This window comes from Vombatus ursinus, unplaced genomic scaffold, assembly GCF_900497805.2.
Source record: "Vombatus ursinus unplaced genomic scaffold, bare-nosed wombat genome assembly UNPS02014945.1, whole genome shotgun sequence".
NCBI classification, from domain to species: domain Eukaryota; kingdom Metazoa; phylum Chordata; class Mammalia; order Diprotodontia; family Vombatidae; genus Vombatus; species Vombatus ursinus.
The window spans coordinates 25,276,795-25,293,327 of NW_020954723.1; the positions used below are offsets into that span (position 1 = coordinate 25,276,795).

Consider the following 16,533-nt stretch of genomic DNA (forward strand, 5'->3'; position numbering starts at 1 on the left):
TGTAAACTAATGGAAATAAGAACTATTAATTATTCAAATGTATAGCAGGAAGCCATTAATCACCTGGCTTATAACAGTATCGCTGATGTCACCACCAACGTTGTCAAAGTAAACATCCACTCCAGATGGGCAAAGCTTATGGAGTTGTTCTGCCACATTCTCTTTCTTATAATTAATTGCAGCATCAAAGCCCAGTTCTGAGACCAAGATGGAGCACTTCTCATCTGTTCCACAAATTCCCACCACTCTGGAACAGCCTTCCAAATGGCCAATCTATAAGAATAAAAGTTTGAAAATTAAATGGTTTTATATTTTTATAATAGTACCTAGATATCTGGAAAAGATATAAGCTACTACAAGTATGTGCTGACATTTACTACAGTTCAAGTCAGGTCAGAATTTTTAAACTTTTGGCCAAAGGCTACTGAAAGACTTAAACAGCAAAGCCAGGATACAATGTGATATTTAAAACAAATCATAAAAAGGAGTAGAACAGAATAGAACATAAGTAGAACAGAGAGTAATTTTGAGTTTACGAGTAGATGTCTTAGATAGGATTTTATAAAAGGAATCATAAGATCATTAACATATCACAATGCTACATGTGAACCTAAGTTTCTGAGCTTGAGTGATGCCAAAAAAGTATTCAGAAAAAACTGCACTCCGTAATTTCTCATTATGAATATATGTTTATTACATTTTACCTGTATAATATATATATATGGGTATACACACACACACACACTCTATGGAAATGTTTAAAAGCATACTAAAGGCCATTCATTGGTTCTAAAAAAAAAAATATCAGGTAAAACAACCAGGGAGCAGGAAGTTCCATAGAAATAATGCTTAACAACACAGCAATAACCCAACTGATGTTCAAAAGTTACGGCCAATGGGGACTAAACGTGAGCTCAGATTGTCACCAGCTATTTGATTTGCACCAAATTATGGTGTAACAGTTTCACAATGTTGTAGTGTTGTTTGGTTATAATGTATTAAGATGTTATTGTAAAATGACATTATTTAGAGTAACATTAAACTGAGTATGTCTGTACTAAATTTTATATTTTTCTCCCCATTCACTTATCTTTTATTTGGAATTTTAAGAATTCAGATAAGTTATGGTTTTAACAGATTTACTCATTAGAATATGAAATTTCAGAAAGGTGGTTTTTTTCCACTATTATCCATCATGGCAGTCGGTCATTTACATCTAATTCTGTTTTCTTCTAAGTTTCATATAAATAGAGAACTAGACCCCAAATAAATCCCCAAATCACAGTATGTTTATTTTTAGTAATAGCAGTAATATAGTTGACAGTTATACACAACCCTTCTATCAGAAATATTTAGGCAAAACATTACATGTGCATCTCAATCTTATACTTCTGCCAGTCTAGTTTTACATTGAGACTTCAGTTATAAATTTTCTTTTTAAAAGTCAAGTAAATAATCATGAGGAAAGTTTACCTGGCCAGCCAATGATCCACAAGCACCTGCAGCTCCACTGACAACCATTGTCTGGTTGGAACCAACAGTTATGTGACCTTTTTCTTTAATTCCAAGAAAAGAAGTCAAACCAGGCATACCAATAGCACCAAGAAAGTAAGAAAGGTGTCCATCTACAAGTTGTGGGTCTACCTAAAATAAAATATTCACATATTTCATATCACACCATGGATTTCTATTAAAGTTTAAACAGGAACCATTGGTGGAAATTAATCCTATATAATTTCTGTTACGGTAAAATACCTACACTCTAAGGGAACTAAAGTATAAAATTGGACTGAAAGCAGTATATCGAAGTAGATAAAGAGTTGGGACTGGAAGTCAGGAAGATCTAGTTCTGCCTATCACAATTGGCTGTGTGACTGTGGGCAAGGCATGTAACCTCTCAGTGACCACAAACAACTCTCACACTCAGATGCCAAACAGTTGCCAATTGGCATTGCATACCAATTAGTATTCCTCACTGGAATACTAATATATGCTATAAAAAAATGGCAACATTAGAATATGGAATCTCTAATCAAAGCCTCAAGCCAAAGTTCAGCCTCCAAAATGTCAGATGTTGTGACTGTAGGAAAACAGGGACACTGACATGCTATTGGTAGAGCAAATGATACAGACATTTTGCAAAGTAATTGGGAACAATACCCAAAGAGTCATTAAACTGTACATTCCCTTTAACCTAGCTATACCACTACTAGTCTTACAAAGAAATCAAAGAAAAAGGAAACGGTCGTATATGTATAAAAATATTTATGGTAGCACTTTTTGTAGTGGCAAAGAAATGGAATCTATAGGGATGCACATCATTTGAATGGCTGAACCAATTACGGCATATGAATATAATAGAATACTATTGGAGGCAACTAGGTGGCACAGTGGACAGAGAGAGCACTGGGCCTGGAGTCAGAAGGATCTAAGTTCAAATGTGACCTCAGACCAGACACTTGACACTTACTAGCTATGTGACCCTGGGCAAGTCACGGTTTAACCCCAACTGCCTCACCCCCCCAAAAAAAATACTATTGTGCTATCAGAAATAACGAAAGAAAGAATTTCAGAGAAACCTGGGACTACCTAAACTTATACAGAGTGAAGTGAGCAGAACCAGGATAATATTTTAAACTATAACAATATTGAAAAACAAAAACAATTTTGGAGGATTTGAGAACTCTAATCAATGCAATGACCAATCATAATTCCAGAGGATCAATGATGAAAAATGCTATGTACATCCTGTCAGAAAGGTGATAGACTCAGGGTGTAGAGTGAGACACATTAGACACAGTGAGACACATACGGCCAATACAGTAATTTGTTTTCCTTGACTATGCATGTTTGTTACAGGGGTTTTGTTTTTATTTTTCAGTGGGCTGGAAATGAGGTAGGAAGGAAGGGAAACTATTATAATTCTCTCATTAACAAAAAAATGCCATGAATATGAAAGGTCTACTTTAGTTGCTCAAGATTTTTTTTTGTTTATCGGCTTTTCTACACAGCTCTTCCACTAATGAGCTATGTGATCTTGGGAAAGTAACTTAGTCTTCCTTTGTTTCAGTTTCCTGATCTGTAAGATGAGAGGACAGAACTGGAAAACCTTCAAGATTCCTTCCACCTAAGATGTGATTTGAAGATCAACCACCATAATGAAATAATAATAACTCCTCAAATTTGTATAACAACACTTTAAGGTTTGGAAAGAAATTTCTTTATAACCCTTATGTAAGGCAGGTAATGCAAATTGTTAGTGGCTTTCACCAGGGTCAAATTAGGCAAAACAGTGTAGTATGATTTCAGGATCTTTTCATTGCCCTTTCTGCACCCTACTGCCCCTTAAACACCTTTCTTTCCTCCAAGTATTCATTGTCCCTATGCTGCCTTCCAGCTGCTTAACTCTCAGCTGCAACATTCCTGCAGTCAGCAGCCGATCAAATTCTTGACCCTTTTTCCTATATTGTCCTTTCAAAACTTATCTGTCTTCTAAATTAGTCCTTTAGAAACGTCCAACTTCTGCTAGAAAAAATTCTAGTCACACTAATGCTTGTAGGCTAGTAGTAATAACACATAGGTGTATTTTTAAAATTATAACTGATGATGAAAAGTTTCAAGTCCTGAGGCAGGCCAACTGTTGAGTGGGAAGTTTGGAGGAGGTGATAATTTCCACCTAAACCTTCAAATCATACCACCATAAAGCCCCTAGTTATTACTCTGAAGTGACAAAGGTGCCTTGACTTCAGTTTTAAGCATAATTGTTTGGCCTGTGATTTAGACAGTAGATGAAAGTCATCAACTATACTTTCAGTGAAAACACAGTTAATTTTTATATAACTTATTCTTTACATAAATTTTCAAGTAATAAAAAGGAATGAGGATCACATAATTAATTGTCGGTATAGATTTTGATACATTTAATGAGTTGTAGGCAGAAGAAACTGGATGATTTCATTACTTTCTTGATATTAAGCAGAATCAACTGTCAAGGGAAAAATGAACTCAGAATTATAGCAAACATATATGCACTGTTTATTAGAGATTACCTTTTCAAGGGTACTTCCCTCTAAAATAGCCTTAGTCTGCCAGGGCCAATAAAAATAAGTCACAAAATCGCCTTTAGCCAAATTTGCATGTTGACTCTCTTCTATAACTCCAACACCTCCACCATAAACCACTTCAGACAGCTGCCAAGGCTTTATATAGTCAGTACCAGTGTCTTCATTCATTTTACAACGCTGAAAACCAAAAACATTGATTAGAAGAATTCTGAAAATACTTCACAATATCTATATATCTAGAAATCATTAAAAAGAGATATATTGAATGGTGTTGGGGGGAAAAAGATAGTGTTAAGTATAAAGCATTTCTCTGAGATAAAAAACAAAATTTTATCTTCTTTCCTTTCTTTCCTCTCAGGTATTGCCTATTTAAAGAATATCTCTCTTAAAAAGATACTGGAAAATACCTGTTTAAAGGATACAGAGGATTTTAAATATCCTCATCATAATCCTAATGAAACGATGAAGTATTATTATCTCACAAATTCTTCCAATCCCCAAACCTGCAAATTTAAAAAAATTTTTCTCATAGTTGTCCTTCTTCCCAAAGTCCTATTACTCAATCTTTTATCCTATGAGGAACTGTTTTCAATTCAGAACCCACTGCTAGTATCACAATTAGAAAGGACAATGTTGAAACAGATTAGCTATGGCAATTTCCAGATATGTCATTTTTATTAAAAAGAAAGTTACCCATCTCCAAAAGACTCATGATGTCAAATGCTATCCATATCCAGAAAAAGAACTATGGAGTCTGAAAGCAGATCAAAGCATACTATTGGCTCTTTTTTTTTCCTTCTGTTTTGTTTTTTCTTTCTCGTGGTTGCTCCTATTGGTTTTAATTCTTCTTTATAACATGACTAATGTGAAAATATGTTTAACAGGAATATATACGTGGATGTAGAGCCTATATCAGATTGCACTGTGTTGGGGAGGAAGAAGGGGAGGAAGGGAAAGAAAATTTAAAACTCAGAAGCTTACAGAAGTGAATGTTGAATTTTAATTAAAAAATTTTTTAAAAGTAAAAAATAATTTTTTTAAAAGTAAAAAAAAGTAAAAAAAAATGTTCATAAGTAAAAAGTAAGTAAAAAAAAGAGAAAGTCATCAGTGTTAACAATGAAAACCACAACTAAAGGGTTGCTTCAAGAGTCCCCACCAGAAGGGGGCACAATTATATCTTCATCAGCTTTACCAACAAAAGGAACAATTCCTAAAGAAGTTAAATACTATTAGGGAACACAATGTTCTAGACTATTTTTAAAATTTGTGATTGAAAAAAAAACTGTAAAGGATACAGGCAAACAAAGCCACAAGCTAACAGGCTTCTTTCCTGCTTCTCTGAAATGTGACAAGCCATAATACATAAATATGAAAGACTTGGTTCCTCTCAAACAGCCAGGGGAAAAAAAATGTCATTAACAATGGCTCAAAGCTGCATGATTTATTCCATCAGGCAGTTCCACAAAAATCAATGAAGATCTCTCATTTTAGCAACATTACACAATAAGGCTTATGAAACATGCCTAAATAGGAATTACTTAAGCTGTTGAGCTTAGTGTTATTGATAATAACGACCTCTGAGGAACAGTTTTCATAATATCATGCAAGTTATGAGGTGGCTAACCAATGCAAACACATAAAACTTTTAAGTATGAGAGTACTAGAGACCTCCTGGACAGAAAAAAGAGACAGATGAGGAGGTTGGGAAATATTACAAGTCTGGTATAGAGGCATGATATATTAGTGGTGGAGGACTTCAATTATCAAGCAAAGAAGCTAAGAATAACTTTCTGCCTCCGAGACAATTTCATCCTTCAAAAGGTGGAAGAACCAAGAAGGAGAATTTCTACTCTGAATCGAATTCTCACTAACAGGAAAAAACTGGTTGCTGAGGTAGACATGATGGGACCCCAGGTAGAAGTGACCACATCCTATTAGAGTTTGTGACAGAGGAGAGGAAATCGGGACAGTATGTATTATGTGCCCTAAATTGGAAAGTCAGATTTTAAAGAGTTCACAGGAAACAAAGTTAAGATCCCACAGAGTAAAATGCTTTAGAGGATATCAGCTCAGGAGAGCAAGGAGATAATCAAGAATGAAATTCTCATAGTCCAAACAGAAATGATTCTAAAATGGGATTTGTCTGAAAAAATTCAATTAAATAAAAATTTATTAAGCACTTACTATGTGCCAGGCACTGTGCTAAAAGCACTAGCTATACAAAAAGAGGCAAAAGACAGTACCTGTCCTCAAGGACCTTACAATGAAAAGGTCATGGTATAGGTCGTCGTATATGCACAGGGAATTCACCAACAAACTTAAGTTTTAAAAAGAAATGTTCAGTAGATGGAAACAAAGGCAACTGCTTTACAGAGGATCATGGCACAGTCTCGTAAAAACCATGTTAGACCCCCCCAAAAAAGAAGAAAGAAATAGAAAGAGAAATTCCATTTAAAATAACTGTGGATGGTATAAAAAACTTGTGAGTCTACTTGCCACAGGAACTATATGAACACAATTATAAAAAACTCCACACAAATCAAGACATCTATATAACTAGAGAAATATTAATTGCTCATGAGTAAGCTCAATCAATAAAAATGACAATACTACCTAAATTAACTTAGTTATTCAGTGCTATGACAATCAAATTACTAAAGAATTACCTTATAAAGCTGGTAAAATCATAACAAAATTCATCTAGGGGAACATAACGTTAAGGATATCAAGGGAATCAATGAAAAAAAATGTAACAAACTAGGAATAGTAGTATCAAATCTCAAACTATACTACGAAGCCATAATTATCAAAACTATTTGGTAGTTGGTAAGAAATAGAGAGGTTGATCAGTGGAACAGATTAAATATACAACAGAGAGAAACAAATGAGCATAGTAACCTAGTGCTTGATAAATCCAAAGATGCCAGCTAGTAGGGCAAGAGCTCAATATCTGACAAAAACTATTGTGAAAACTGGAAAGTAGTCTGGCAGAAACTAGGCACCGACCAACCTCTCACACTGTATATACCATGATAAGCTCAAAATGGGCACCTGATTTAGACATAAAATATGATGTCATAAGCAAACTAGTGGCACATGGAAAAAATTGTAAGATCTATGGAGAGGGGAAGAATTCATCCCAAAAAGAGACAAAGGTTTACAGGAAGTAAAATGGGTAATTTTGATGATATTAAATAATTTTTTTTTACACAAACAAAAGCAATGCAGCTAAAATTAGAAGAAAAACAGGGAACTAGGAAAGAAAAATTTGCATATTTGCTCTGATAAAGGTCTCATTTCTAAAATATATAGGGAACTGAGTGAAATTTATGAGAATAAGAGTCATTCCCCAAATGATAAATGGTCAAAGGATATGAAGAGGCAACTTTTGGAAGAAGAAATCAAAGCTATCAATAGCTATATTAAAAATACTCTAAAATACTAATAACAATTCTAGGGAACAATTTGGAACTATGCCCCAAAAGCCATTAAACTGTATATACTCTTTGACCCAATATTACCGCTAAGGCAAAGAATTGGAAACTGAAGGGATGCTCACCAGCTGGCAAATGGCTGAATAAGTTATGGTATATGAATGTGATGGAACACTGCTATGCTGTAAGAAATGATGATGGAGATGGTTTCAGCAAAACCTGAGAAGACTTATATGAACCGATGCAAGGTGAGGTGAGCAGAACCAGAAGAACAATGTACACAGTAAAAACAATATTGTAAAGATAATCGAGTGTGAAACTTAGTAATTCTGATCAACATAATGATCAATTATAATCCCAAAGGACTAATGATGAAATATGTTATCATCCTCTAGAAAGAGAACTGATAGACTCAGAGTACATAATGAAACATTTTATTCTGTTTTTCTTTTTCTCACTTTTTTCTTCTAATTTAGTATTTATTTTGTCATTTTTGTTTTCAGTTTTTATTTTCAGTTCCAAATTCTCTCCCTCCCCCTCCCATGGAAAAGGTGAGAAATATGATGGTCATTAAACATATGAAGTCATACGAAACATATTTCTACATTAGCCGTGCTACAAAAAAAAAGACAAGAAAAATAAAAGAAACGAAGATCTAAAAAGGGAAGTAGTTGTTGCTGTTTGTCCTTCATTCTCAAAGAGGACCAATGACATCATGAAGGTGATGTCTTGACAAGACATCTTGGCAAAGATAATAGAGTGGTTTACCATTTCCTTCTCTAGCTCATTTTACAGATGAGGAAACTGAGGCAAATAGGGTTAAGTGACTTGCCCAGGATCATATAGCTGATAAGTATCTGAGGCTGCATTTGAACTCAGGTATTCCTGAATCCAGGCTTGGCACTCTATCTACTGTGCCACCTAACTGTCCATGGCACATATGCCTGGCACACAGTAGGCACTTAATAAATGTTTCTTAATTGATTATTTTGCCATAAGAAATGAACAAAGGGACAGACTTAAAGAAACCTGAGAGGACTTGTATGAACTGAAACAGAGCCAAATGAGCAGAACCAGGAGATCTAATTAAACAATGACTACAGCATTGTGAAGAAAAACAACTGTGAAAGATTAAATAACTAACATCAATGCAAAGAGCACTGATGAAGACTTGGCAGAGATGTGATGATCGACAGGTGCAGAATGAGACATGTATTTTCAGAAAGAGCCAATGCATGACTTTGTTTTGGGTAAGTAATTGGTTACAATACAGGATTTTTGTTTTGGGGAAGAGAAGGGGTGGTACTGACAGGAAGGAAGGAAGGAAGGAAAGTAAAGAAAGAAAAAGAAAGAAAGAAAAAAGAAAAAGAAAGAAAGAAAGAAAAAGAAAGGAAGGAAAGGAAGGAAGGAAGGAAGGAAGAAAGCAAGAAAACAGACAAGAAAGATAGCAAGAAAGAAAGGAACAAAGGAACAACGAAAGAAAGAAAGGAACAAAGAAAGAATTAAGAAAAACATGTCAACAAATTCTTTTTTAAAATAGAAATGAAATAAGAAAGGGACACAGAAAAACAGAACCGTGTTAGAACCATGTTAAATTTGAATGATAAAAAAGACAAACTATGTATTAGAGTTTTTATAAGGAATCTCCATTTTCTATTCCTTCTATAGCAAATATTCATTTTTGTTGATGATTAGCAAGGTCATAATAATAGAAATAAAATATTTTTAAAGGTAGGCTCTGCATTGTTCAGGGTTAAATGAATTCACTACAGTGTCAGCCATAAACAGGAAGATTGAGGGAACTTCATTTTCTGTTAGAAGTCCCATTGTGACTTGAACTCTGTGCTGAAGCTCCTGCATGACAAAGCTGAATGTCTTAGATGCACATATATCTCACCTAAAATTAAAGGCCACGGGATTGTAAGAAAACGTTATCTCATATCTTTCTAGGAATCTCATAATTTCTGTATATACAGGGAGATATTTTGTTAGAGAAGCCTGTAAAGCAACATTCTGTTTGACTAAATCAAATGCTTTTTTTTTTATAGTCAACAAACAAGAAGCACAGTGAAATTTTATATTCCCCATGGCTTTCAGTCAATACTAAGATATGGTTTATGGGGCAGCTGGGTGGCGCAGTGGATAGAGCACTGGCCCTGAAGTCAGGAGTACCCGAGTTCAAATCCGGCCTCAGACCAAACACTTGACACTTACTAGCTGTGTGACCCTGGGCAAGTCACTTAGCCCCAATTGCCTTGCCAGAAAAAAAAAAACAACAACATGGTTTATGCTTGTAAAAGTCTAATTGTTGGGGGCAGCTAGGTGGCGCAATGGATAGAACACTGGCCCTGCAGTCAGGAGGACCTGAATTCAAATCCAGTCTCAGACCAGACACTTGACACTTACTTGCTGTGTGACCCTGGGCAAGTCACTTAGCCCCAGTTGCCTTGCCGGAAAAAAAAAAAAAGACATGGTTTATGCTTGTAAAAGTCTAATTGTTGGGGGCAGCTAGGTGGCACAGTGGATAGAACACTGGCCCTGGAGTCAGGAGGACCTGAGTTCAAATCCGGTCTCAGACCAGACACTTGACATTTACTTGCTGTGTGACCCTGGGCAAGTCACTTAGCCCCAATTGCCTTGCCGAAAAAAAAAAAAGCACCTAATTGTTCCCTTCTAATACCCTTTTCAATAATATCCTATATGCACATGTAGCTTATTCCCATAAAATTTATTATTATTATTATTATTTTAATCACAGCATCTTGCTACTTACCATATAAGGATCCACAGAGAGATAAAGAGTTTGGACTTTTACTTGTCCTGCATTTAATTTATCTGGTAAATTAGCCTCTTCCATATGGAAATTCTCTGCCACCGGGTTGCCATTTTTTCCTAAAATAACATTGGATAAACAAAGAGGCAATAAAAATATTTTAGAATAATCATTATTTTAACTATTTTTTTCTTTACCTTTTCAAAAAATTATTTATTTTTAGTTTTCAACATTTACTTCCATAAAATTTTGAGTTCTAAATTTTCTCCCTCACCCTCCCATCCCCGCACTCCAAGACAGCGTGCAATCTGATATAGGTTTATATATATATATATATATATACATACATTCATACTATTATTATTATTGTTATTATTTTATAAACATTCATATTAAACAAAATTTCCCATTTTAACTATTTTCTAAAATAATTCCCTTTTGCAATCATTCCCTTATTCACTTTAAATGTCCATTTCCCATTAGCAGTTCTGCCCAGTTTCCACTCCACAGAACATCATGCTTCCTCCAGGATAAGTTGATCAACTGGTATCTCTCCACTGTGCAGAATGCAGAGTTTTTGATAATCAACACCTTCTCAACTCCCTCAGTGGCCTCTCCCCTCCGATTAGAGGGCTGGAGGGTAAAGCAATAAGCTCTTTCCAAAGCCTTCCTTTATAGAGAGCTCAGAAATTTGTAGGTAACTCCATTTTCGACCAGCAGTTCTGCACAGTTTCCAATCCACGGAACATCATGATGCCCCCAACCTGGGTACTCCCTGGTGTTGCACTGCTGCCCTCCCCTCCCCTTTAGATTATAAGCAGTCCCTGAGGACAGACTGTCTTTTATTTTTTTTAATCTGTATCCTGTGTTTTAGAAGGCGTTTAATAAATGCTTATTGAATTGAACTGAGTAATGCCTGTTTTTGAGCTGCATTTCCCAACAATTTTAAATGACCTACTTAAAACTAAATTATTTTCCAACTGCTGTTGATTTTCTCAAAAATATTCCTTTGAAACTACAGGTTTTACAACTGGTGATACCCACAAATCTTCTGACATATATTTTTAAAAGTTTTATCGATACTTATTGTATTTACCTCAAAGTCATTTCTTGGAATCTCCACCCCTAACTCTCCCATGTGACAAAGAAAAAGAGTTAAACAAAAACTTCTGATACAGAGATTGCACCTGACAACTTATATAACATTAGACCCAAGAAGTCACCTACCTCTTTACTATGAGGTACATTTACTACATTCCATTATCTGTTTTCTGGAATCTTTACTGGTTTTTCAATTACTCACTGTCCAACTTCCTTTTAATTTTTTCATCTGTATCGTTGTGGTCCTAGTGATGAGATCTAGAGATTTAGGGGTGATGAAACCCCCAAATCACATGTGAATCCTGCCTGAAAGAATTTGACCCAAATCTTCTTTCAGTCAGAGAAAAAGTTTATTAGAGATAAATCATACAGGCCAAACTCTTAAGGAATCTGAACATTAGTGATGCCCGTAAGGATGAGCAGGCATGAGAAAGTCTCAGTGTTCAAATGGGGGCCAGGGTGGGTCTTATGTACACTCAAGTAATTTTGGGTGACCAGAGGAATGGCTGGGAAGAGGGTCTGGGTGACTGCGGGAGGAGTTTAAGGGAGAATTCCAATTGGAATGTCTGGGAGATAATGAAGGTAACTGGAAGGAAGTGGTTTGAATGGGGTCTGGATAAGACTAGGGCTTCACTGGATTTTCAAAGGGAGATAGGGAAAGTAGATAAGGAAAAGCCTAGGAGTGGAATATAGCCTCAGGTAGGCATTTGAGACTTAAGTGAGTTTAAGGGTTTCCTGGGGCCAGTAGACAATTGGGAGTCAAATTCTTTTTGGGGCAAGGAGCAAAGGTCTCGGCTTGGGCCCATACCCCATCACTAATGTATATTATTCTTTTAATGTTGCGTATTTTGTTCTGCATCAGTTCACACTGACCATGAAATGAACATTTCCATGTTTCTCTAAATTTCCCATTATCATTGTCTCCTTGGCAACACTGTGCATTTTATTTTATGCATTTATAAATAGCATTCTCAGAAATGTTCAGTTAAAAGATTAAGAACCCAGGTATTAAGAGCTCCTTATCTTCACTCTACAACTTATAAACTTGCTTGCTTGCTTAGGGCACTGAGAGATTAAGTGTTTTGCCCAGAGACACACTCATCATTTCTTAATGCACAATAATATTCCATTATATTTAGATGCTATTTCCCAATTCATGGGCACCTACTTTCTAATCTTTGAAATCCCCAGAGTGATGCAATTAATATTTTGATACATACTAGACTTTTGTTTTGATAGGATTATACAGGAAATAAGCCCAATGGTAGGATCACTGAGTCAAAGGGTATGGACAATACAAACACTTTTCTTGCAGAATTAAAGATTGTTATCCAGAATAGCTGGACCAATTCACAGCTCTAAAAACAGTATATTAGCGTGTCTGTCTTCTAAAGACCCAACAAAAATCAACAGTTTCCAATTTTTTGGTCAGCTTTTCTAATTTAATCAAATGATACAAAATGTTTGTAAAGTGCTTACCACAGTGCCAAGCACTTATACAAATGCTTATCCCCTCCCTCCCCCAATTTGCATGGTGTGAAATTCAACCTCAGAGTTGCTTTAATTTGAATTTCTGACTACTAATTATATAATAAAAAAGCTAATAATAATAAATAGCTACATTTATATTGTCATTTAAGGGTTGCAAAAAGCAATTTGCACAGTATATCTCATTTTGTCCTCCCAACAATCTTGGGAAGAAGGTGTTATTATTATCCCCATTTTACAGAAGAGGAAATTGAGGCTTTAAGAGGTTAAGTGACTTGCCCCAGGGCACACAGCTAATAAACATTCAAGGAGCGATTAGAAATGAGTCTTCCCAACTCCACCTCCTAGGTTTCTTCTATACTTATTTGGAGCATGTTTTCAAAGGATGTATCATACTTTGCAATTCTTCTTTTGAAAACTGTCAATCTTTGACCACTGATTTGTGTCATTCTTCTACATAACTCAGATATCAGATTTTTTCACTAAAGCTTCCATCTTTAAACTACCTAAATACCAGTTTTAAAGTTACAGAAGGATTTAGACAGTAAAAAAAAAAAGTTTTGTTTTAGTTCTCAAGATTTCAAATTTAAGATTTAAACCCAATTCTTCCTGAGTCTGTGGCCCACCTTCTTTCCATTCACTACGTAAGTGCTGTCTCTCATTCAACTGTGTGTAGGAAAAATTTCCCATCCTTATCTATAAGGGTGATAATTTCATTCTCATCCAAAATATGAGAATTTAAATCCTTAAAAAGAAGGAATTCTAAAAGGAGACAAGAAAAACAGAAGAATGTGTGGTTAAGAAGGGGATGCTAAGAATCACAGTTTTTAGCACAGATGTAAACATTAACTTGTGAGCACTCAAAATGCAAAATCTTTTTCCAATGACTAAGTCATCATACTACTGGAGGAAATGAATATCAATAATTCTATTTTAACTATAAAGGAAACCAAAAGATATAAGGAAATTATAGCTAAATAGGATAGCTGACAAGTTTTCAAAACTGAAAATTAGGGAGTAGGTTTCAAGTACCTCAAAAGGCAACAAGAAACATCATTTTGTGAAACATCTAGTGAAACAGCGATCAAGATGAGCATAAACAAAAAGACCACCGAGAAGATAATTGTAGTTATGCAATAATATCAGTTGCAAGAGGTTGAGAAATTCTACAAAAAAACTTGATAAGTCTCTCCATATTAAATAAACATATACCTCAATACACAGTGACTTCAATGCACAGGTTAGATATTGGGAAGATGGCCAAAAAATATGCTCAGAATCAAGAAAGAGAAGAGGGGTTTCAGCAACAGAGAATCTGTCCTACCCTCCTCGAGATAGTCAGCCCAATAGCCTCTAGAATCCTTGTCCCCATGTGTGGAGGCTGCTTCTGTTTGTGCCCCATGTGGTTTCTCACAGCCTCCACCTCCAGCTCCATATCTTTTAGGAACTGGGCTCCTCTTCAAGTCTCTCTCCTGGACTCACTGAATTGACTTTTAAGGTCACTCAGAGGTAAGGCCTGAGTATGCCTGTTGCTTCCTTTCTGATTCACTCAAGGGACTAATTAAGGGATCACTTTTTGACAGTTTAACACCTCATTATTAAGCATTTTTAGTGATTCGATTTTTGGTAGATCAACTCCCTTAAACTAGTAAAATACCACAATATTTATAATGGGGGGGGGATCATGAGAGGTTTAAATCAAAGCAGAAGATTCACAGTCTTCCAAGAAGTTCAGGATTTCAGGCTTAACAAGGCTAGAGGCTAGATTTCATCAGTTCATTGTAGAGTCATCCTCAAAACACTATTTACTCCCTGACTCTTTCAATGACATTGTTAAAATAAAACTTTTTTTTTTTTTTTTTTGGCTAGGCAATGGGGTTAAGTGACTTGCCCAGGGTCACACAGCTGGTGTTATGTGTCCAAGGCCTGGCTGTTACCATACCTTAACTACATCCTTGAGCATACTGGTATGTGTACAGTATGTGCATATGTATACAATGCTACAATAGCACATCATCTTACACTAGAGGAAGGAATTTCAGGTGAATGAAGTGAGGGATGAAGGCAGAAGACGACAGATGAAATGGAAAAGATGAGATTGGAAGCCAGATGGCTGAGTTATTAAGAGAGTGAGAGGAAAGAAGTTAGAGGCACCTATTGTAGACAGCCATCTCAAGGCGTTTAGCCACAAAAGACAGGGGAGATATGAAATGATAGTTGATGGGGACAGAAGGATCACATGCGGATTTTTTGAGGATGGAGGAGACACAGGTATGTTTGTACATAGCAGGGAAAGAGCCAGTAGACAGGAAGAGATTGAAGATAGAGAGTGGGAATGACAGAGGGGGCACTTTATTAGGCGACTCGATGGAATGGCATTGCTTGTACATGCAGAGGGGCTTGCCTTGACCAACTCTTCATGAGAGACAGGGGCAGAAGGCACCTGAGTGATAAAGGAGGAAGGGAGAAGAGGGAGCTCTCCACAAACAGCCTCAATTTTTTCAGTAAAACAGGAGGAAAGGTTCTCAGCTAAGAGGGTTTGGGGAGGAGAAGCCATGAGAGGTTTAAGGAGGGATGAAAAGGTTTGGAAGAACTGCTGAGGAGAGTAGGATAGTGAGTCAATAAGAGAAGTGTAGAGAGGGATTGTCTAGCAACAGTGATTAGCTGGAAAGGAGAATGGTCAAAGGAAGAAGGAGAGAATGGTCAAAGAGGGCTGGAATGATTTTAAGAAAATAATTCCTCAAGGATGTGCAGAAAATTACATAACTATTGTTCTGCTTAATGAAGCAAAATATTAACTGAACTTTACCCTGAGCACCATAACAATGTTTTATCTCATTTTGGAATTTTACCTATTGTCACAATAATGCTGTAACTCCCAAACTGCTTGGTTGAGAGAGATTTTCAGGGTCATAGGGTGGCAATGTTTCTTTCTAAGTAAAAATACTAAATTAGGTTAGTCTAAATCAATAAAAATTGTTTCTGGCAGGCTTGTGCTTAAAATACAGAGTATGAAATTTATTCCTACAGGTTGGTAAGATGTTCTAGGTAATCCTATTTATGGATGACATTTGTGCTGATTATATCAATTCCTAGAACACAGCAGTTCTCCTACATGAGGTCCATAACCACAAAAGAGTTCATAGAAAGAATCAAGTAAATGAAGAATGCCTCCTGGTTGGATTGATTTATTTTGTTTAGTGCACTTTTTTTGTTACAAGTGAGGGAGGAAATGATCATTTTATTTTTTAAAAAGAATGTCCATTGTTAAGACTATGATATTTAGTAGAATGGATAACCTACATAGCTAGTCTATCAGTACATATATGTTGGACAGATACTGTAGATGGACAACGAATTGGGCCCAGAAATGAATAGAAGGAAGACAGCAGATCAGACTTCAATTGGAGTTTTCCCCCGGATTTTTTTATTCTGACCTTTACAAACATCAACTAAAATGAGCACTTCCATATATGCAGTAGAACAGATAGGACTGTACATGAAACTGAATCTCCATTACATACATATTGCCCTTTTTAAGTATGTTAAATTAAGCATATTACTTTCAAAGCTGTCCAGCTTTTTTGTTGATCCCTTTGGCCCTTCTCTGTCCTCTTCTATGCATTTTTTTTTTTGGTGAGGGCAATTGGGGCTAAGTGACTTGCCCAGAGTC

At 35.9% G+C, this 16,533-nt stretch overlaps 1 protein-coding gene across 4 annotated transcripts in view; it reads right to left on the minus strand.

The window, feature by feature from the left end:
* LOC114030161 (prostaglandin reductase 2) overlaps positions 1-16,533 on the minus strand; it is a 41,269-nt gene that overhangs the window by 11,457 nt on the left and 13,279 nt on the right. For all 4 annotated transcript variants that reach the window (XM_027844912.1, XM_027844911.1, XM_027844914.1 and 1 more), the window contains exons 3-6: positions 10,272-10,390; positions 4,050-4,241; positions 1,474-1,644; positions 64-273 (exon numbers count right to left, since the gene is read on the minus strand). In XM_027844912.1, coding sequence (XP_027700713.1) covers positions 64-273; positions 1,474-1,644; positions 4,050-4,241; positions 10,272-10,390 — 692 coding nt within the window. The remainder of the gene's footprint in view (positions 1-63; positions 274-1,473; positions 1,645-4,049; positions 4,242-10,271; positions 10,391-16,533) is intronic.